Source organism: Xenia sp. Carnegie-2017, unplaced genomic scaffold, assembly GCF_021976095.1.
Source record: "Xenia sp. Carnegie-2017 unplaced genomic scaffold, XeniaSp_v1 HiC_scaffold_25, whole genome shotgun sequence".
Classification (NCBI taxonomy): Eukaryota; Metazoa; Cnidaria; class Anthozoa; order Malacalcyonacea; family Xeniidae; genus Xenia; species Xenia sp. Carnegie-2017.
The window spans coordinates 4,289,217-4,309,744 of NW_025813488.1; the positions used below are offsets into that span (position 1 = coordinate 4,289,217).

Here is a 20,528-nt window from a genome sequence, read left to right on the forward strand (position 1 = left end):
ATTGTCTTATAAAAAAAGTTAGAAGTGTAGTAAGTACGTAGAAGAAAACAAATTTTGCATTGTCTTATAAAAAAAGTTAGAAGTGTAGTAAGTACGTAGTAAGTACGTAGAAGAAAACAACGAAATATTGATGGGAAAATATCATTCAAATCCAGGATACAATTCATAGCTAAACCGTGGGAATTCGTCACGAATGCTATGCACGAAACCTTGTTTTCAAATGCTTTTTGAGCAATTTTATCTAATTTTTTCACAGTAGACTAGACGAGAACCATGCACATTGCTTGAAAGCCAAAGATTTGTCGATATGAAAGAAACAATATCAACAACACGAGCGATAATAGATCTTTAAGTTAACAAAGAAAAAACTCACACTTTTCGTTTGCACTTTCTACCAACAATGACTGGCCACATAAAGGATGAAAAAAGCTGTAAAATACGCCAACATTTTTCTTCTCGAAACGACCAAAGGCAATGGCTGCCTGTCCTTTTTTTGCAAAAAGAGCGGGAAATCGAAACGTTAATAATTATTGTTACACCAAGTAACGCATACACACCCAACAACCAAGAGTTTATTGGGGGTACAAATTCCTTGGGTACACAAATGGTACAAACTAAATAAAATTTAACAAGCATTAATTATTTACATAAGTAGAAAATTTTTAAAAATTTAGTACAATGTATTTAACATCCATCTCGCCATGAATGAGGGAAAAAATCGATCAGTAACTGTGGACGACTATCGAATACCAATTTCCCGTCAGAAGTTCGAAGTTAGTAGATGCCTTTTTTTGTAAGGATTGTAACTTTCTCTCTTCGTCTCTATTTTAGATTATAAATTAAGTTAGTGAGAAATGCCTACGATGACTGCCATTCACATTCTAATTCAAACATTTCTTGAATCTCTGTTGAAGTCATTTCTTGAATCTCTGTTAAAGTCAATTCTAGAATCTCTGTTAAAGTCAATTCTAGAATCTCTGTTAAAATCCTCATCCAGAGGTAATGCACTCATTGGCCTCTCGTTGTACAGTTTCGAGGTGAATGCCATAGGCTTTGACTTGCGTTTACTAAAAGAATAATCACTGAATACATCAAATAACAGATAATAATAAGCTTTGGTCAATAAAATGGATATCTAACGTTAATCAAATTCAACCAACGACGATTAATAATCAGCATAAAATATCATTAAGGGTGAGTAGATGATAAACATTAACAATAAGTTAACAATAAGGACCATTGTGGGTGAATAGATAATATACATTAACAACGAGGATTAATCATTAAGGGTGAATAGATGATAATACATAAGCAATAAGGATCATTGTGGGTGAATAGATAATAAACATTAACAATAAGGATCAATCATTAAGGGTGAATAGATGATAAACATTAACAATAAGGATCAATCATTAAGGGTGAATAGATGATAAACATTAGCAATAAGGATAATTGAGGATATATAAACTTTCAGTGAGGTCTTACCGTCGAGTTATTGAGACATAGATGAGCGACAAAGCCAGAATCAAGATTATCAACGACATAGTGATATGAATAATGATATGTTTCCTGGGTGCTCCCCACACTAACAAGAAAAGAAAATTAAACTGTCAGCTTACTACATGCTGCCCTTCAAAAAAATATACATCTAAGAATATCAAACATACTGCTTTCTTGAGATGAATGCTGCTCAGCTTTGAAGTCAGCGAAGTTTTGCCTTTTCTTCAACATTTCAATTGCTTGCCTTTGAGATTCCGTTGTACTCAAGATACGGTTTTTGGATGACGTCGTACGTTGTAAAGTGGTTTTTGCTGTTGATGCGGGCAGAGTCATATTTAACTTTGTGGTAGTCGTTGTAGCGAGCGTAGTAGAAGTTGTAGTTGTAGTTTTTTTGCCGACAGATGAGTATGGACATTTTGGTTGAATGAAAGGACAAGGATCTAAACGAAAGTTTTAAACTTAAAATTTTCCATTTCTTGTTCAAATCATCACCCAATTAAGGGAAGCAAGAAACAGATAAAATTTCCTCCAAAACTCATTTTCAATAAAGAAAATTGGAATTTAATTGTTCGGAGAAACATTTTTAAATACTAGTAAACAGTAGCTATTGAGAACAAAAGACTTTCCGAAGTGGACTTACTTCATTTAAAAGCTTAATACAAACCTGAATCATGACAAACTTTAATTTTCAGCTTCATATGATGTGTTTTACAGCGTCCTCCACTTAAATTATTCACACTTTCCTTTGAACCATTTGACGTTGCTAGAAAAAAATTTTTTTATAGCTTGATGATGTGAGCCAGAAAACATTGTCAAAGACTTAAATGGTCGTAAATTGTTTTTGCTGAAATTTTTTTATAATACCTATGAAGTAATAAGTCTTTCCACTTAAATATTTGATTTTATCCTGTATCGCTCTTTGTGGTGCAAATTTCTCAGTAATAAACCGAAGTTTTTTTGCATCGCCATCACACTTTAGTAAAAGCCGATTTAAACTTGGATTTCTCTTCTTGTTTACTGTACACGTGTCGTATCCCTCTTTATCCACTAGCATCAAGTTCTCGTACATCATAGACAAGTGGGGACCTGTAGCACTGATGTCATTCCACAGCGCAATGTTTGGACATACAAATGATACACTTCCGAATGGTTTAACATTAAATTCATAACCAGCTTCGTTTTCTTTGTTTAACTTGAATCTGCAAAATGTATAATAAAATTGAAATATAAACTGTTGAAGACACATGTCTTCGTTTCTTTTTAATCCCACCAATAAAGTAAATGGTTAGAACCCAGGAAGATCTCCATCAGAATACAAACATGTAATCCCACTTATACTATCATTTTGTTTCAACACTTTCATGATTAGAAATGTCAAAAGTGGAACACTTTTTTTTTCAGTGACAAATTTGCACTGCATGACCAAATACAGGTATGCTAGCCCACTGATCATGTTTCAAAGAAAATGGTTGACTAGAGCGAAAAGCTATTGTGTAATAAAAAACGTAAATAAACTCACAAACATTGAGCTTCCATGTGGATTGATGCCAACGGAATATGAGGTGTGTTTGGACACATTTTGATGGAAAATTTTACAACTCATGATATGAATGGAAAACTTTAAATCTCAAGCTAACGTCATATGTGTAAGATATATATCAAACACTCACAAAACCATAACGTAATCATTTTAAATATAACGCTTACGTTTTCTCGACCAGCAAGTCAGCAAGTTGCTTTTCAATCATCTAGTCTATAAGCTCTTACAAGTTATAACATTTTATGCAAGTAAAAAATTACCTGCAATTGTTAGGAGTCCAAAAGACGGAAGGATAATAAAAATATGATTTGACATGGTGCAATAGACACAACAAAATCAGGCAAATGATAATGTAAACTTGACTTCCAGGTAGACCCATCTTCAAGAAATTCTCGTAAAAATAATGTAGAAGGAAGCTGCTAAATTGAAAATATACACACAAGTTGAAGAATCGTGAAAGTGATTGTCTCTAATGTTAAACGTGATGAAGGAAGTTACAACATGTGTTCTGATATTAATGGCATAATGAAGAATGCGGAGTCCGAGTACGGAATATTTCCTTTACTAATATAACACATATATTTTGGCAGATTCTGCATTTTCAACTCTTTGCCCACAAAAGTTTTTTTTAAGACGAACGCAATATTTAGTGAGACTGTAATCTTCCACTGTAACAAAGTGCAGTGTCTGTAATAAAAGTATAGTGAGTAATATAGAGAGTGGTTTTAGTAAAGAGAGAGCCAATATTCCGAGCTCACGTTTTAAAAATGCTCTTGCATTTTTGATTTCGCACTTTCTTCGTTATATGAACGAAACGCTTTTAATAATCAATCACTTTCCACGGTGCCTTCATACTTTCGATTTCGAAAAAAATGCGGAATATATGAATTCACACACGCATACATCTCATGATTTGAGTAATCACAATATAAGCACAATATGTAGATATATATATACGCAACAATGAAAATTTTACTTCTTTCTCATTAGAACATGAGTTTCATCGATTAAACCGAACAGCAGAATATCGTCAACTCAAATGTAAATTTGCACTTGAGATAACCAACGTCTTGATTACTTCCATTATTCTGATATTCAGGCAAGTATTTTTAAAACATGTCTAATTTCTATAACTACAAACAACTGTACACCAACTGCCGTGGGTTTTGACAAATATAAGTACATAACAACAATCTACAAACTTTGGGGACTTTAGGAGTCCTTGTCTCTGTCGACTTAATCTGTAAAACTATCAATATCACTATCATTTTAGTAAAGAACAGAAACACAAATCACTGCACAGTTATAATACAAGAGCCATCTTACTGTGCAGTGTTTTATTTAGACCTAAAATTACCATATGTCAACACAATTCTATACCTTAACCACAGATTCTTGAAATTTGGTTGTTTGAATATATGCACTTGATTTAAGAGAAGATCAAACTGAAAGAAATTGTTGACGTAGGTCTTGTTCTTGTTTAGTTTTTCGATAGCAGAAATAATTTGACCATAATTGGATGATCGCTGATTCAGATAATACATGAGACTTTTAAATTAATTTTGTCACTGAACCATGTATTGTACATTGTTTGATAACGTCTTTAAAAACCGGTCTTTTCAATTTGAAATATGTATGTCAAGTCAATTATATATTTATAAAATATATAAGGAATTATATGTTTATTGACATGATAAATATACAATTGAAATAAGTTTCTTCACTGAAAAAAATTAAGACTAAATTCGTATGATGTTGAATCTACAGTTTCCACAAGTCTCGCATTATTGGTATTATGTAACATGACAGTTGTCAAATATAATCATCAGCTCTATGAGTGTAATTGTCATGACGATATTTCAGCCAGCTCAAAGCACCATAAATATATGCCAAACTTAGCATTTCCTTTTGGCGATTACAACTTCACAATTTCGTAAAAACCTCTTTCATTTTGAGAAATTTCAACAGTTCTACTTTATCCACAACAAACCGAAACAAATATGGCTATAAAAGTGGGGTGGACTCTGATTGATGTGATGTAGAATATCCAATATTCACAAGTAATAATTCTTTCAACCAACAAGAGAGATCTTATCAAATATCTCTGTCATCCTTCATCACTATCATGGCTGACTGAATGTAATCACAAATATATATTGCCACTTTCCCTTAAATTTCCCCTCTTTTTCTAAAAAGTTTTACTCCATGTTCACTTATTGAGAAAACAATAATTTCTGAAACTGGAATGAATGATGATATTCTGAAATTTCATAAGGGCAGAACCAGTACTAAGGCTGGGTGCGCCACTATTTGTTGGCAGTCGAAATCTTTTTATAAATAAGTATTTCAACCAGGGTACACATACATTCAACAGCTTTAGGATTTTAAACCGTCTTTAACATGCGATGATTGTAATTTGCCACTACGACAACAACCAACATGAGTTATTTCAACCACACAATGTAAGTTTCAAATGATCTATAGCGGGGGGGAGAGGGACATTTGTAATCCACCAAAGAAGTGATTTTATTTGTTAATCATCAAATTAGCTGATGACACAATATAATCCCATCTTGTTGTCTCAAAAAAAGATTTATTTTACAGCTTTATGTCGTAAGATAACATAAATACTTCAAGAATCAGTTTACAAAAACACTTGCACACGAGAAACATAAGAATAAAAATCTATGTTTATAAAAAGAATTACTGAGTTAATTTTCTAATTTACAATATGGCACGCGTTTAATTTCTTCACATCACGTTTTATTTATTTTTTTTCTTATTTCCTGGACTTTGCATGCGCAAATATCAAATCCAGAAAATGAAAAATGACGTCCAAAAAATATCATCTCAAGCCTGAGTTCCCATGTAACACATGCAGGAATAATTTTCTTATTAATATTGGTTGTTTTTATAAGATTGAGACAATGATAGAGATAATTCTAACACCTGAGGCAAGAAAACATTCGACAAAAACGTTCTGTAACTGTCTGATCAAATGAACTATTGCATTCGTGGTCATTAAAAAAAATGGGGACTTGCCTAATCCTTTCAAGTGGATGTTGCTCAAATAGATGGAGAAAATTATGCTTTGATAGTTGTAGAATCAAATGAAATATACACGCTACCCTCTTTTTATTATCAAATCCCCTCTGGCAAAGTAATAAAGCAAATGCAAAGTTGCAGACGTGATAATGTCTCAAAGAAATCACATTTCACAACCTCTTTCACAGAAAAGCCTTTTATGACAAGTTTTCTGTCTGAAATTTTTATTTTTGACGGATGTTAGAGGTGTCAGATACAAACAAAATATTTCTATTTATGAAAGAACAGTTAAAAAGCTATCGCGCTAGCCTGCAAATGCAGTTTTCGAGCTGAATATTTCAAAGAAAAGATTTCATTCAAATGTGTAGATTTTTTTATTCTTGTAACTGTCATTAAGAGCTCAACTGTATTCGAAAAAATTTTTATGTCATTAGAAATATATTTGAACGCAGACACCTAAGTCACCTTGGCAATCAATGATAACATCTGCGCAACCATTTTTACACTTTGCAATATTTGTCATATTTGTGGAAATGCTATACGGAGTGGCGCATCATTGCATGCAGCGTTTGAATCGTCAAAAATTTGAATCGTCAAAATGTTTACGATTTGAAGGCTACATGCAGTGATGTTTCTAAACACAACAGCCTCGTTTTGGAAATAAAAACATAATTTTGTAAAGATAAACGAATCGGTATATATCTTTTGCTGACCCCCTCACAGGTCATATATTTTATTTGTGTACATTGTGTGTTTATGTTTATACAATGTAAAATTTGCAGAAAAAATTTCACAAGAAAGAGATTTTATTATGCGTCATTTATTCGAGATTGAAAATGATATTAAAGATTTGCAAATAAATGATATGATGTAAGTCATTTGACGCATGAAAATTTCAAACAAGCTCGGGCAAAGGCACATCGTCAACTCGATGTTGACCTTGTCCTAGAGATGAAACCTTCAAGATAATCGAAATAAGCCAAAACAAAATCCTAAACCTAGAAACATCGACAATAAAATTTGTAAATTAAAAAACATGGAAAATATAATTTTCTATACTCCTTACATTTTCTGGTTTAATTTTCTATTTGTTTAGGTTAATTAAGATGCTCTCAGACCAGCTTTATTTCCTAACAAATTTTAATCCCTGCCATGAAATCATTGAGCATATATCAGAAACTGAACACAGGCGTGTTTTAAATATAGTAAATTCGTTATTTTAACTAAAATCATACATCGTAGGTTTATTTATTGCGAACAATAGGAGCTGTGTACACATAAGAATGTGATGAAAGATTGCTGCTATTGTGACACTATTTCCGTGACTTTTTATTAAAATTAAGAAGAGCAGTTTGTGTTTTGGTATTTTTAAATCAAAGGCACGCTTTCATTTCATTAATTAAAGTGTTGAATTTATTGGATTTTACATTGTCATATATGCAATTCATGACAAGACAGCGAGAAAACTGCAAGTATCTCACGTGGATACACACAATGATTTAATGTTTTCATGCTTTTACACATCATATTTACATTGAGAGTCAACAGATAAAATTTAGGGCTCCCTTTTATGAGACTGAATCGAATAATAGTTGACAGATGCACGATCAAGAGCATTAATGTAAATTTTGTCAATGCTCTTACATAATCACGTTTCAAGATCACACATCGTTCATGCAAGATAATCAAAGTATAAATAACTTTGAAAAATTCCTATACTTAGACCAAAAAATTCTCTTTTTAAACAGCATAAATAATATAATTATAAAATGCGCAAATTATTTATTAAAAATTATAAGAGAGATGGATATAGCGATGGACGTATGGAGAGGAGGAAATATGGAGTCAAATGAATGATATTTAGAATAATATGAAATTAAATATTTTTTCGACAAACGATTTTTGATAACTATGCAATGTTATGTTTAGCCAAAACAAAGCTAAAACGTCACAATTTTAAATAATTTGCGCGCAATCGTTTGTATAATGATGGTATGAAAAATAGAAATAAAAGACAAAAATTTAATCAATTATTTAACGAAATCACGTACTAAACTACACAAGCATAAAGATGAAAATCAGTATCAATCCGGCAAGCATAGGGCAGCAATTGAACAATTAACTACACGCACATTAAATTAAAGACGCATCATAAATATTGAAAATTTTTACACATAGATTAAAGCTAAAGTTAAATAATATAACTTACACAAAAGTAAGTGCAACGACAGCAAATCTTCAGCGCAAACCTTTCACCGCTGCTTTTCTGATACAGTTTCGTAACAAGCGCAAGATCTTCACCTTCGTTCTGGTCAATAAATTTGTTGACAAGCTTTCATCAATTATCAAAGTCAAAGTAAATTTGAACTCCAATATCCAGTTTCATCATAATGACGAACCAATCCGGCCTTACCCTTTCGACGTCATAAGCCAATAGAGTGACAATTTAATCCTACACAAAATTACATAGCAATCGTGATGTATGACATTTGATGATTGTAATGCAACAGCAAACAAAAACGGAATGACCTGAGTAAATGGAGAGGAAACCGAAAGTATTCAAACAAAAAGAAATCTAATGAGCAAATACATTTTGTCTGTCAAAGGATACGCAGTGATTTGATTGTATCATTGTAAATATATGCATTTGATATTAAGGTTAGCTGCCAAAAGCATTTTTCCCATGCATGTGTCATGTGTGGGAAATTATGATTAGGAAACCAAAAACGGACATTCGTAACCATATGCTAAGCAAAATTATTCAGCTTTCTCCTTTTTTAATCGATGTACGACAGTCGATATTGTAACTAAAAATATGAAACAACAACATTGTCATCTTTAGTCAATTATTCAATATAAAATATAATATCTGGATACTTTCTTGATTCTTCCATAAACCACCAACTCAAGTTCATCCAAAGAACACGTGCGTTATAACCTCAGCCTACACACATGTATTTGCAAGCAAACGAAACAAGGTGCTCTTTATTTTGAACCGAAAATGAAATATGTTAAAAAATTTTGGTCACAATCAAGCCAATGCATTGATACAAGTAGTCATTAAGTTCTGTGTACATCGACAATAGGTAATGTTTCATTTCGTAGTAACACACAATTAACACAATATGTCATGTATAAGAACGATTCCTTAAAGTTCCCAAAGGTAATTTCTAAAGTTTTCAAATTGCAGTTTTGCAATTCCTATGTGTATAAATTCAATTTCATTTCATGATTTGATTGCTTATCGTGGTTAGGAACAGTCTTTCATGATTTAACTCGCAGAAAGACAATATGACTTTTAAAAAAACGTATACACATACCAAACGATGCACGTCTATTAGCTACATTCTCTCATCTATAAACATGAAGACGCCATATAGGAAGACAAAGGAGAAAATTTTTGTTTTTTATAAATGTACAATGAAGGACGAGAATGACAGGATTTTTTACACAGATATCAAAAGAAACCACCCTTGGAATGTGCTGCATAAAAGATGGATGTTATCATTTATATGTTTCCTGTCTTTTCGCAATTTCCGAATCCATTCAAAAAAGGATGTTTGTTAAATGAGAAAGGAATAAACACATTAAAGTCAGACCAAGGGAGTCTGTTTGCTATCGATAAGTCCATAAGACAGCCAGACAACAAGAAATTCAAATAATCTGAACAAAATTATTTTACATTAAAATCAACTTGATCAATCAAATGGATTTATGTCGCGTTTTTTTTCACATTTAGTTGGCATTATATACACAGGGAATTCTGCTCGAAGTAATCCTCTTAAGCTCTGGTGCGTTTTTATTTTTGTGCGTGAGCAACCCTATACAGCAGCTTGCCCATTTTCACCACACGAGATTACTTCAATGGGATGATAATAAAATCCAAAAACATACATTTGTGCATCAGCGAGTAATGTATCATTGCAACTTAACCAAAGGAAAATATATTACTTACACTGATATAAGAAATTTTTTTAAAAATTCATCAATTCATCATATAAAGTAAAAACAACTACAAGAGATTGGAAAAGTATATTTCGAGAAAGCTTCAATATTGTATTTGAAAAAGCTGTCAGCTTATAGTTTACTTGGAACTTTGGAAATCACACTACAGTTTAAAACTTTTAATTAAAAATTTGATTTACGCTTTATCTTGGACTGTCAATGTACGGAAAGTGTTGTCTTGGCGAATTTCCTATCACGCCTGCAGGCCTGCCGTGTGCTTACAAGGAATGAAACTAACCACTTTTGCAACCAATGCACTAAATAACACGTCATGATGCATATATATATTTGCGACAAAGGGCGTTGTGGCTAAATGGATCAACTCCAACCGAGGTGGCCTATACGTCTTTTTATCTTCTAAACATACTTTTGCTTTTATGAGAATTTTTTTATAACAGAGTAGCCAAGGGCCTCGTGGCCACATGTCTAAGGCGTCTGACTTCGAATCCGAAGACTGCAGGTTCTATTCCAACCAAGGGTGTCTGTACTTCTTTTTATCTTCTAAACATACTTTTGGTTTTATTGAGTATTTATTTTATAACAGTGTAGCCAAGGGCCTCATGGCCACTTGTCTAAGGCGTCTGACTTCGAATCAGAACTTTGCAGATTCGACTCCAACCGAGGTGGCCTGTACGTCTTTTTATCTTCTAAACATACTTTTGCTTTTATGAATATTTTTTTTATATCAGGGTAGCCAAGGGCCTCGTGGCCACATGTCTAAGGCGTCTGACTTCGAATCCGAAGACTGCAGGTTCAACTCCAACCAAGGTTGTCTATACTTCTTTTTATCTTCTAAACATACTTTTGCTTTTATGAGTATTTTTTATATTAGTGTAGCTCAAGGCCTGGTGGCCACATGTCTAAGGCGTCTGACTTCGAATCCGAAGACTGCAGGTTCAACTCCAACCAAGGTTGTCTACACTTCTTTTTATCTTCTAAACATACTTTTGCTTTTATTGAGTATTTATTTCATAACAGTGTAGCCAAGGCTCTCGTGGCCACATGTCTAAGGCGTCAGACTTCGAATTAGAGGTTTACAGGTTCAACTCCAACCGAGGTGGCCTATACGTCTTTTTATCTTCTAAACATACTTTTGCTTTTATGAGTATTTTTTTATATCAGTGTAGCCAAGGGCCTCGTGGCCACTTGTCTAAGGCGTCTGACTTTGAATCAGAAGTTGCAGGTTCAACTCCAACCGAGGTGGCCTATACGTCTTTTTATCTTCTAAACATACTTTTGCTTTTATGAGTATTTTTTTTATATCAGTGTAGCCAGAGGCCTCATGGCCACATGTCTAAGGCGTCTGACTTCGAATCAGAAGTTTGCAGGTTCAACTCCAATCGAGGTGGCCTATACGTCTTTTTATTTTCTAAACATACTTTTGCTTTTATGAGTATTTTTTTATATCAGTGTAGCTACAGGCCTCATGGCCACATGTCTAAGGCATCTGACTTTGAATCAGAAGTTGCAGGTTCAACTCCAACCGAGGTGGCCTATACGTCTTATTATCTTCTAAACATACCTTTGCTTTTATGAGTATTTTTTTTATATCAGTGTAGCCAGAGGCCTCATGGCCACATGTCTAAGGCGTCTGACTTCGAATCAGAAGTTTGCAGGTTCAACTCCAATCGAGGTGGCCTATACGTCTTTTTATCTTCTAAACATACTTTTGCTTTTATGAGTATTTTTTTTATATCAGTGTACCCACAGGCCTCATGGCCACATGTCTAAGGCGTCTGACTTCGAATCAGAAGTTTGCAGGTTCAACTCCAACCAAGGTTGTCTATACTTCTTTTTATCTTCTAAACATACTTTTGCTTTTATTGAGTATTTATTTCATAACAGTGTAGCCAAGGCTCTCGTGGCCACATGTCTAAGGCGTCTGACTTCGAATTAGAAGTTTACAGGTTCAACTCCAACCGAGGTGGCCTGTACGTCTTTTTATCTTCTAAACATACTTTTGCTTTTATGAGTATTTTTTATATCAGTGTAGCCAAGGGCCTCGTGGCCACATGTCTAAGGCGTCTGACTTCGAATCCGAAGACTGCAGGTTCAACTCCAACCAAGGTTGTCTATACTTCTTTTTATCTTCTAAACATACTTTTGCTTTTATGAGTATTTTTTTATATCAGTGTAGCCAAGGCCTCGTGGCCACATGTCTAAGGCGTCTGACTTCGAATCAGAAGTTTGCAGGTTCAACTCCAACCAAGGTTGTCTATACTTCTTTTTATCTTCTAAACATACTTTTGCTTTTATGAGTATTTATTTCATAACAGTGTAGCCAAGGCCTCATGGCCACATGTCTAAGGCGTCTGACTTCGAATCAGAAGTTTGCAGGTTCAACTCCAACCGAGGTGGCCTATACGTCTTTTTATCTTCTAAACATACTTTTGCTTTTATGAGTATTTTTTATATCAGTGTAGCCAAGGGCCTGTGGCCACATGTCTAAGGCGTCTGACTTCGAATCAGAAGACTGCAGGTTCAACTCCAACCAAGGTTGTCTATACTTCTTTTTATCTTCTAAACATACTTTTGCTTTTATGAGTATTTTTTATATCAGTGTAGCCAAAGGCCTCGTGGCCACATGTCTAAGGCGTCTGACTTCGAATCCGAAGACTGCAGGTTCAACTCCGACCAAGGTTGTCTATACTTCTTTTTATCTTCTAAACATACTTTTGCTTTTATTGAGTACTTATTTTATAACAGTGTAGCCAAGGGCCTCATGGCCACTTGTCTAAGGCGTCTGACTTCGAATCAGAAGTTTGCAGGTTCAACTCCAACCGAGGTGGCCTATACGTCTTTTTATCTTCTAAACATACTTTTGCTTTTATGAGTAATTTTTTTATATCAGTGTACCCACAGGCCTCATGGCCACATGTCTAAGGCATCTGACTTTGAATCAGAAGTTGCAGGTTCAACTCCAACCGAGGTGGCCTGTACGTCTTTTTATCTTCTAAACATACTTTTGCTTTTATGAGTACTTTTTTTTATATCAATGTAGCCAAGGGCCTGGTGGCCCCATGTCTAAGGCGTCTGACTTCGAATCCGAAGACTGCAGGTTCAACTCCAACCAAGGTTGTCTATACTTCTTTTTATCTTCTAAACATACTTTTGCTTTTATGAGTATTTTTTATATCAGTGTAGCCAAAGGCCTCGTGGCCACATGTCTAAGGCGTCTGACTTCGAATCAAAACTTTGCAGGTTCAACTCCAACCAAGGTTGTCTATACTTCTTTTTATCTTCTAAACATACTTTTGCTTTTATTGAGTATTTATTTCATAACAGTGTAGCCAAGGCTCTCGTGGCCACATGTCTAAGGCGTCTGACTTCGAATTAGAAGTTTACAGGTTCAACTCCAACCGAGGTGGCCTATACGTCTTTTTATCTTCTAAACATACTTTTGCTTTTATGAGTACTTTTTTTTATATCAGTGTAGCCAAGGGTCTGGTGGCCCCATGTCTAAGGCGTCTGACTTCGAATCCGAAGACTGCAGGTTCAACTCCAACCAAGGTTGTCTATACTTCTTTTTATCTTCTAAACATACTTTTGCTTTTATGAGTATTTTTTATATCAGTGTAGCCAAAGGCCTCGTGGCCACATGTCTAAGGCGTCTGACTTCGAATCCGAAGACTGCAGGTTCAACTCCAACCAAGGTTGTCTACACTTCTTTTTATCTTCTAAACATACTTTTGCTTTTATTGAGTACTTATTTTATAAAAGTGTAGCCAAGGGCCTCATGGCCACTTGTCTAAGGCGTCTGACTTCGAATCAGAAGTTTGCAGGTTCAACTCCAACCGAGGTGGCCTATACGTCTTTTTATCTTCTAAACATACTTTTGCTTTTATGAGTAATTTTTTTATATCAGTGTAGCCACAGGCCTCATGGCCACATGTCTAAGGCATCTGACTTTGAATCAGAAGTTGCAGGTTCAACTCCAACCGAGGTGGCCTATACGTCTTTTTATCTTCTAAACATACTTTTGCTTTTATGAGTATTTTTTTTATATCAGTGTAGCCAGAAGCCTCGTGGCCACATGTCTAAGGCGTCTGACTTCGAATCAGAAGTTTGCAGGTTCAACTCCAACCGAGGTGGCCTATACGTCTTTTATCTTCTAAACATACTTTTGCTTTTATGAGTATTTTTTATATCAGTGTAGCCAAAGGCCTCGTGGCCACATGTCTAAGGCGTCTGACTTCGAATCAGAAGTTTGCAGGTTCAACTCCAACCAAGGTTGTCTATACTTCTTTTTATCTTCTAAACATACTTTTGCTTTTATTGAGTATTTATTTCATAACAGTGTAGCCAAGGCTCTCGTGGCCACATGTCTAAGGCGTCTGACTTCGAATTAGAAGTTTACAGGTTCAACTCCAACCGAGGTGGCCTATACGTCTTTTTATCTTCTAAACATACTTTTGCTTTTATGAGTATTTTTTTTATATCAGTGTAGCCAAGGGCCTCGTGGCCACTTGTCTAAGGCGTCTGACTTCGAATCAGCAGTTTGCAGGTTCAACTCCAACCGAGGTGGCCTATACGTCTTTTTATCTTCTAAACATACTTTTTCTTTAATGAGTATTTTTTTTTATATCAGTGTAGCCACGGGCCTCATGGCCACATGTCTAAGGCGTCTGACTTCGAATCAGAAGTTTGCAGGTTCGACTCCAACCGAGGTGGCCTATACGTCTTTTTATCTTTTAAACATACTTTTGCTTTTATGAGTATTTTTTTTTGTATCAGTGTAGCCAAGGGCCTCGTGGCCACATGTCTAAGGCGTCTGACTTCGAATCCGAAGACTGCAGGTTCAATTCCAACCAAGGGCGTCTATACTTCTTTTTATCTTCTAAACATACTTTTGGTTTTATTGAGTATTTATTTTATAACAGTGTAGCCATGGGCCTCATGGCCACTTGTCTAAGGCGTCTGACTTCGAATCAAAACTTTGCAGGTTCAACTCCAACCGAGGTGGCCTATACGTCTTTTTATCTTCTAAACATACTTTTGCTTTTATGAGTAATTTTTTTATATCAGTGTAGCCACAGGCCTCATGGCCACATGTCTAAGGCATCTGACTTTGAATCAGAAGTTGCAGGTTCAACTCCAACCGAGGTGGCCTATACGTCTTTTTATCTTCTAAACATACTTTTGCTTTTATGAGTATTTTTTTTATATCAGTGTAGCCAGAAGCCTCGTGGCCACATGTCTAAGGCGTCTGACTTCGAATCAGAAGTTTGCAGGTTCAACTCCAATCGAGGTGGCCTATACGTCTTTTTATCTTCTAAACATACTTTTGCTTTTATGAGTATTTTTTTATATCAGTGTACCCACAGGCCTCATGGCCACATGTCTAAGGCGTCTGACTTCGAATCAGAAGTTTGCAGGTTCAACTCCAACCAAGGTTGTCTATACTTCTTTTTATCTTCTAAACATACTTTTGCTTTTATTGAGTATTTATTTCATAACAGTGTAGCCAAGGCCTCGTGGCCACATGTCTAAGGCGTCTGACTTCGAATTAGAAGTTTACAGGTTCAACTCCAACCGAGGTGGCCTATACGTCTTTTTATCTTCTAAACATACTTTTGCTTTTATGAGTATTTTTTTTATATCAGTGTAGCCAAGGGCCTCGTGGCCACATGTCTAAGGCGTCTGACTTCGAATCAGAAGTTTGCAGGTTCAACTCCAACCGAGGTGGCCTATACGTCTTTTTATCTTCTAAACATACTTTTGCTTTTATGAGTAATTTTTTTATATCAGTGTAGCCACAGGCCTCATGGCCACATGTCTAAGGCATCTGACTTTGAATCAGAAGTTGCAGGTTCAACTCCAACCGTGGTGGCCTATACGTCTTTTATCTTCTAAACATACTTTTGCTTTTATGAGTATTTTTTTTATATCAGTGTAGCCAGAAGCCTCGTGGCCACATGTCTAAGGCGTCTGACTTCGAATCAGAAGTTTGCAGGTTCAACTCCAATCGAGGTGGCCTATACGTCTTTTTATCTTCTAAACATACTTTTGCTTTTATGAGTATTTTTTATATCAGTGTAGCCACAGGCCTCATGGCCACATGTCTAAGCGTCTGACTTCGAATCAGAAGTTTGCAGGTTCAACTCCAACCAAGGTTGTCTATACTTCTTTTTATCTTCTAAACATACTTTTGCTTTTATTGAGTATTTATTTCATAACAGTGTAGCCAAGGCTCTCGTGGCCACATGTATAAGGCGTCTGACTTCGAATTAGAAGTTTACAGGTTCAACTCCAACCGAGGTGGCCTATACGTCTTTTTATCTTCTAAACATACTTTTGCTTTTATGAGTATTTTTTTTATATCAGTGTAGCCAAGGGCCTCGTGGCCACTTGTCCAAGGCGTCTGACTTCGAATCAGAAGTTTGCAGGTTCAACTCCAACCGAGGTGGCCTATACGTCTTTTTATCTTCTAAACATACTTTTGCTTTAATGAGTATTTTTTTTATATCAGTGTAGCCACGGGCCTCATGGCCACATGTCTAAGGCGTCTGACTTCGAATCAGAAGTTTTCAGGTTCGACTCCAACCGAGGTGGCCTATACGTCTTTTTATCTTTTAAACATACTTTTGCTTTAATGAGTATTTTTTTTATATCAGTGTAGCCACGGGCCTCATGGCCACATGTCTAAGGCGTCTGACTTCGAATCAGAAGTTTGCAGGTTCAACTCCAATCGAGGTGGCCTATACGTCTTTTTATCTTCTAAACATACTTTTGCTTTTATGAGTATTTTTTTATATCAGTGTACCCACAGGCCTCATGGCCACATGTCTAAGGCGTCTGACTTCGAGTCCGAAGATTGCAGGTTCAATTCCAACCAAGGGCGTCTATACTTCTTTTTATCTTCTAAACATACTTTTGGTTTTATTGAGTATTTATTTTATAACAGTGTAGCCATGGGCCTCATGGCCACTTGTCTAAGGCGTCTGACTTCGAATCAAAACTTTGCAGGTTCAACTCCAACCGAGGTGGCCTATACGTCTTTTTATCTTCTAAACATACTTTTGCTTTTATGAATATTTTTATTTGGTCCTATAAACTTCTTTTAGGTCATTTTTAGAGTTTTTAAATCGCAAAAGTTTGTGAAATAAATTACTCAAAAACCGTATCTTTTAAAATCATTAAGAAACAGCTATAATGTAAAAATAGAATTTTTCATATTTGCCGCTACATGATTGCAACAAAAGGCCTCACACATTTTAGCTGTATTCAATTCCTTAAATACATTTTTTGCAATTCGACCTTCTCAATTTATTCTCGCGTGTCTTTCTTGTAAAGTTATAGTTTTACATGTCATTATTGTCAGCAAGAGATCGGCATAGCCCTGATCAAAAACATATCGGCTTCTCAGTCTTTGAAATAACGGCCAGCGTGTACACATTTAAGATTCAAAGCGATATTTTGATGGAATATGAACTCGACTATATGTACCAGAGCTGATTATATGAGATTAATATTTCTGATCCTTTTGAATAAAAAAAGCACTTGGTCTATAACTTTTTTACTTCAACCTGTCCATAAACGTAAAAAGAGCAGGTAGCAAAGACCAAGACAAAAGAACACGTCTATCGTAAAAAGTGAGTTTAAAAACGACCTGTTTAACACTCGTTTGTGGAAGACGTAAAAGAGATATGTAGAGACATACAACAAGATACAACAGCATTAGAGTATATGTACTGACTCATTGACATTTTTTGTCCCAAATCAAGGTACGTATGCACCGAAGGATATATTCATAGGAAATCGGTTAATCAGATAGGCAAAATGGAGTCTTTTCATGCACATTAAACAGTTCGTGGCCAAAAGGTGAAACTACAAACGCAGTAATATTCTTGATTTAATTTGAACTGCAAATTGAAATTCTTTTATTGTTTGTTATTAAATGTATATCAATAGAGTCCTAGCCTTCTGTTCTCACATTTATTTGATCGACGTTTGAGGCTGATAATAAATAAGATGCAGTCTACATCCACGTGTCTCATAAATAACCTACGTCAGAACCCATTACAGAAATTGCAAACAAATTCACTAAAGCAAGGCCAAAAGCAAAGATGGAGGAATATTTTTTATTTTGGTAGAGATTGAAATTGTTCAGAAGTGTCAACGTTTACGTCACGCTCTTTCTTATTCACACACTTAACACATCAGCTTCAATAAAGCAAAACATCATTGTTATAGTTTGAAAGAATTAACGCAATTTCTTTTCCTATATTTGTCGGACTGTATAGAAGCTGTATAAAGTTGTTAAAATAAAACGTCAGCCCAAATTCATAATCTTCACTTAACCAAAATGTCGTAAGACGCACATATAGCAATATTCCAAACAGGAAGCCTATCCATTCCAGTGATTCCTTTTCATATCATAAAATGTTACCAATGTTGTCTTTTTCCAAATTTACAACTTTTTCCAAATTTTTATTTCTTTTCAAGTATTATAAAACAAAACAAAGATGAAAGCGTTGTTCATTCTATTCTTGTTGCTGCCTGCGATGTCTCTAGTTGATTCACATAAGAGGGATTTTGAACAAGTAGATGAATCATTTGACTCTGAAAACATGAAATACATCCCAGAAAAGCAAAGAGAACTAGACGACAAATATAAGCTAAATGAAGAGAACAGCATGATGAAAAAGACCATTGCTGCAATACATGTAAGGACGAAAATTTTTATGTAACTAATGCATTCTTTTGTTAGAGAATGAGATTTACGACTCCAACAAAAGTATAAAACATTACTCTAAGAACAATGTAAAACATAAAAACAATCACGTTTGATGATTTGAACATTTCAGCAACGAGATGGAGGAATGGAAGACGACAATGAAAGTTATGACAAAGAAAATAGCAGAGTAGAAAAATCTAAATTTCGTCAAAAATCAAGTCTTGTCGAAGAAAACAGATATTACAATAAAACGAGAGATGTTGATCGACTAAAACAAGAAGATTTTGAAAAGATGAAATATCAAACTTATGACAGTTTGCAAAAATCGGAAGAGGACGATAAATCCGATTATGACGTTAATGATAACAACGATGATGAAAAAAATGAGTACAAAAATGATGGCGCCTATCTTAACGATGATGATGATGACAATGACGATGACGAAAATGAAGACAAAAATGATGACGTCGATGATGATGATATTGATGACAATTATGATAGCGACGTGGATGATGACAACAATGGCAACATCTACGATAAAGACATTGATGACAAAAGTAATGACGACAATGACATGAATGATGAAGACCATGATGATGACGTAGAAGGTGATGACAATAAAAAGATCACGAGTAGAGAAAGTGTAAGTTAAAGTATAATGAATTTTCTCTGATGTAACTGATTGAATACAAATGTTTTGTGTTACGTAAACTGAATCAGCGGCAAAGTCACCAAATAGTATAAATTACCAATCAACATTTATTACCAATCAACATACGTTACCAAAGCTGTTTCATTAAATTGAAAGCGCTACTTTTTAAGATGAAGAAATCGACAATGAAAATAAAACAACGTACGAGAAAAAAGTTTCCATGGTTGTAATATTTGTATATTATATAATTATAAGGTTTTATGTTAAACATATAGTGACGTGTTGTTTTTCTTGTTAAAGTATTCAAACGAACATAGAGAAAACAAGAAGGAAAGCACGCATAACACGGACAAAAAAAACTCGATCAACAATAAAGAAAAAAGTTACGAAAGCAAAAATTATGATAATGAAGAAAATTCTGGAACATTACATCTTATCAAAAACAAGGCCGATAAAGGTATAAACCACGTCAACGAGAAACAAAATGATACGGAAGATAAACACGATAAAAACAATAAAGAAAAAAATGTGATAAAAGATGGAAACGATAACTCAAACCTAGACTCGCCAACTTTAGAGGTTAAAATAAAGCAGGACAATAATTCAGACGTAAAAACACGAAAAAGTAAGATGAAAATACAAAATGGAAGTTTGAAAACCCGTGCTAACAATAAAACAGCAAAAGATGATGATGTTGACAATTCGAAAAGGAAAACTGAACATAAAATGGAAAATCATTCAACTCACAAAAATAAAAAATCCAGAAAGAATTATAAAGTACAAAAGGGGTTAAACAGGAAATATGACAACGCCATGAATGAATATTTCAGGACACAAAAGCAACTAGCAAATACCATTCATAAAACCAAAGATGATGAAAAACCTTTGAACAAAACTGATTTAAGCTTTTTAGAAGCAAATGAATTCTCAATTGAGAAGACAAAAAACGTAAAAGATGACAAAGAAAAAATACCGAAAAAAGATAGTAATGAATCATAGGAAAAATTATAACAACAAGACAAAGTCAAACGGAAAGAAACTCAGTAATCTCAAAGTTGAACGTGAAAGTAGTCACATGACCAACTTTTCTGACAGTAACAAGATGCAAA

The 20,528-nt window shown here is 34.7% G+C and overlaps 2 protein-coding genes across 5 annotated transcripts; one reads left to right on the forward strand and one right to left on the reverse strand.

Annotated features, from left to right (window-relative positions):
- Positions 1-527: 527 nt before the first annotated feature.
- LOC124452786 (ephrin-B1-like) lies at positions 528-8,516 on the reverse strand. Of its 3 annotated transcripts, none has more exons than XM_047003398.1 (7): positions 8,295-8,515; positions 3,301-3,456; positions 2,365-2,699; positions 2,165-2,263; positions 1,668-1,940; positions 1,486-1,585; positions 528-1,067 (listed from the first exon to the last, which is right to left on the reverse strand). In XM_047003398.1, exons 2-7 carry the CDS (start codon positions 3,417-3,419, stop codon positions 887-889), a joined length of 1,107 nt encoding a protein of 368 aa, XP_046859354.1. In that variant the 5' UTR covers positions 3,420-3,456; positions 8,295-8,515; the 3' UTR covers positions 528-886. The 3 variants fall into 3 exon arrangements, with proteins under 3 accessions (XP_046859354.1, XP_046859353.1, XP_046859355.1); XM_047003397.1 differs by having other exon boundaries at positions 3,301-3,459; positions 8,295-8,514; XM_047003399.1 differs by lacking the exon at positions 3,301-3,456 and having other exon boundaries at positions 8,295-8,516.
- A 9,187-nt stretch (positions 8,517-17,703) lies between these two features.
- On the forward strand, positions 17,704-20,420 carry LOC124452970 (protein PFC0760c-like). 2 transcript variants are annotated; one of them, XM_047003638.1, is made up of 4 exons: positions 17,704-17,814; positions 18,536-18,756; positions 18,898-19,410; positions 19,720-20,420. In XM_047003638.1, exons 2-4 carry the CDS (start codon positions 18,556-18,558, stop codon positions 20,416-20,418), a joined length of 1,413 nt encoding a protein of 470 aa, XP_046859594.1. In that variant the 5' UTR covers positions 17,704-17,814; positions 18,536-18,555; the 3' UTR covers positions 20,419-20,420. The 2 variants fall into 2 exon arrangements, with proteins under 2 accessions (XP_046859594.1, XP_046859595.1); XM_047003639.1 differs by lacking the exon at positions 17,704-17,814 and adding an exon at positions 17,836-17,911.
- Positions 20,421-20,528: the final 108 nt, after the last annotated feature.

Excerpts from the sequence above, each read along its gene's own strand:
- LOC124452970 (XM_047003638.1), top strand. The coding sequence starts at position 18,556 with ATGAAAGCGTTGTTCATTCTATTCTTGTTGCTGCCTGCGATGTCTCTA. Across the intron at positions 18,757-18,897 it reads AGACCATTGCTGCAATACAT|CAACGAGATGGAGGAATGGA; the intron begins GTAAGGACGAAA and ends TGAACATTTCAG. Across the intron at positions 19,411-19,719 it reads AGATCACGAGTAGAGAAAGT|TATTCAAACGAACATAGAGA; the intron begins GTAAGTTAAAGT and ends TTCTTGTTAAAG.
- LOC124452786 (XM_047003398.1), bottom strand. The coding sequence starts at position 3,419 with ATGGGTCTACCTGGAAGTCAAGTTTACATTATCATTTGCCTGATTTTG. Across the intron at positions 1,941-2,164 it reads TAAAGTTTGTCATGATTCAG|ATCCTTGTCCTTTCATTCAA; the intron begins GTTTGTATTAAG and ends ACTTTCGTTTAG. Across the intron at positions 1,586-1,667 it reads GCATTCATCTCAAGAAAGCA|TGTGGGGAGCACCCAGGAAA; the intron begins GTATGTTTGATA and ends TTTTCTTGTTAG.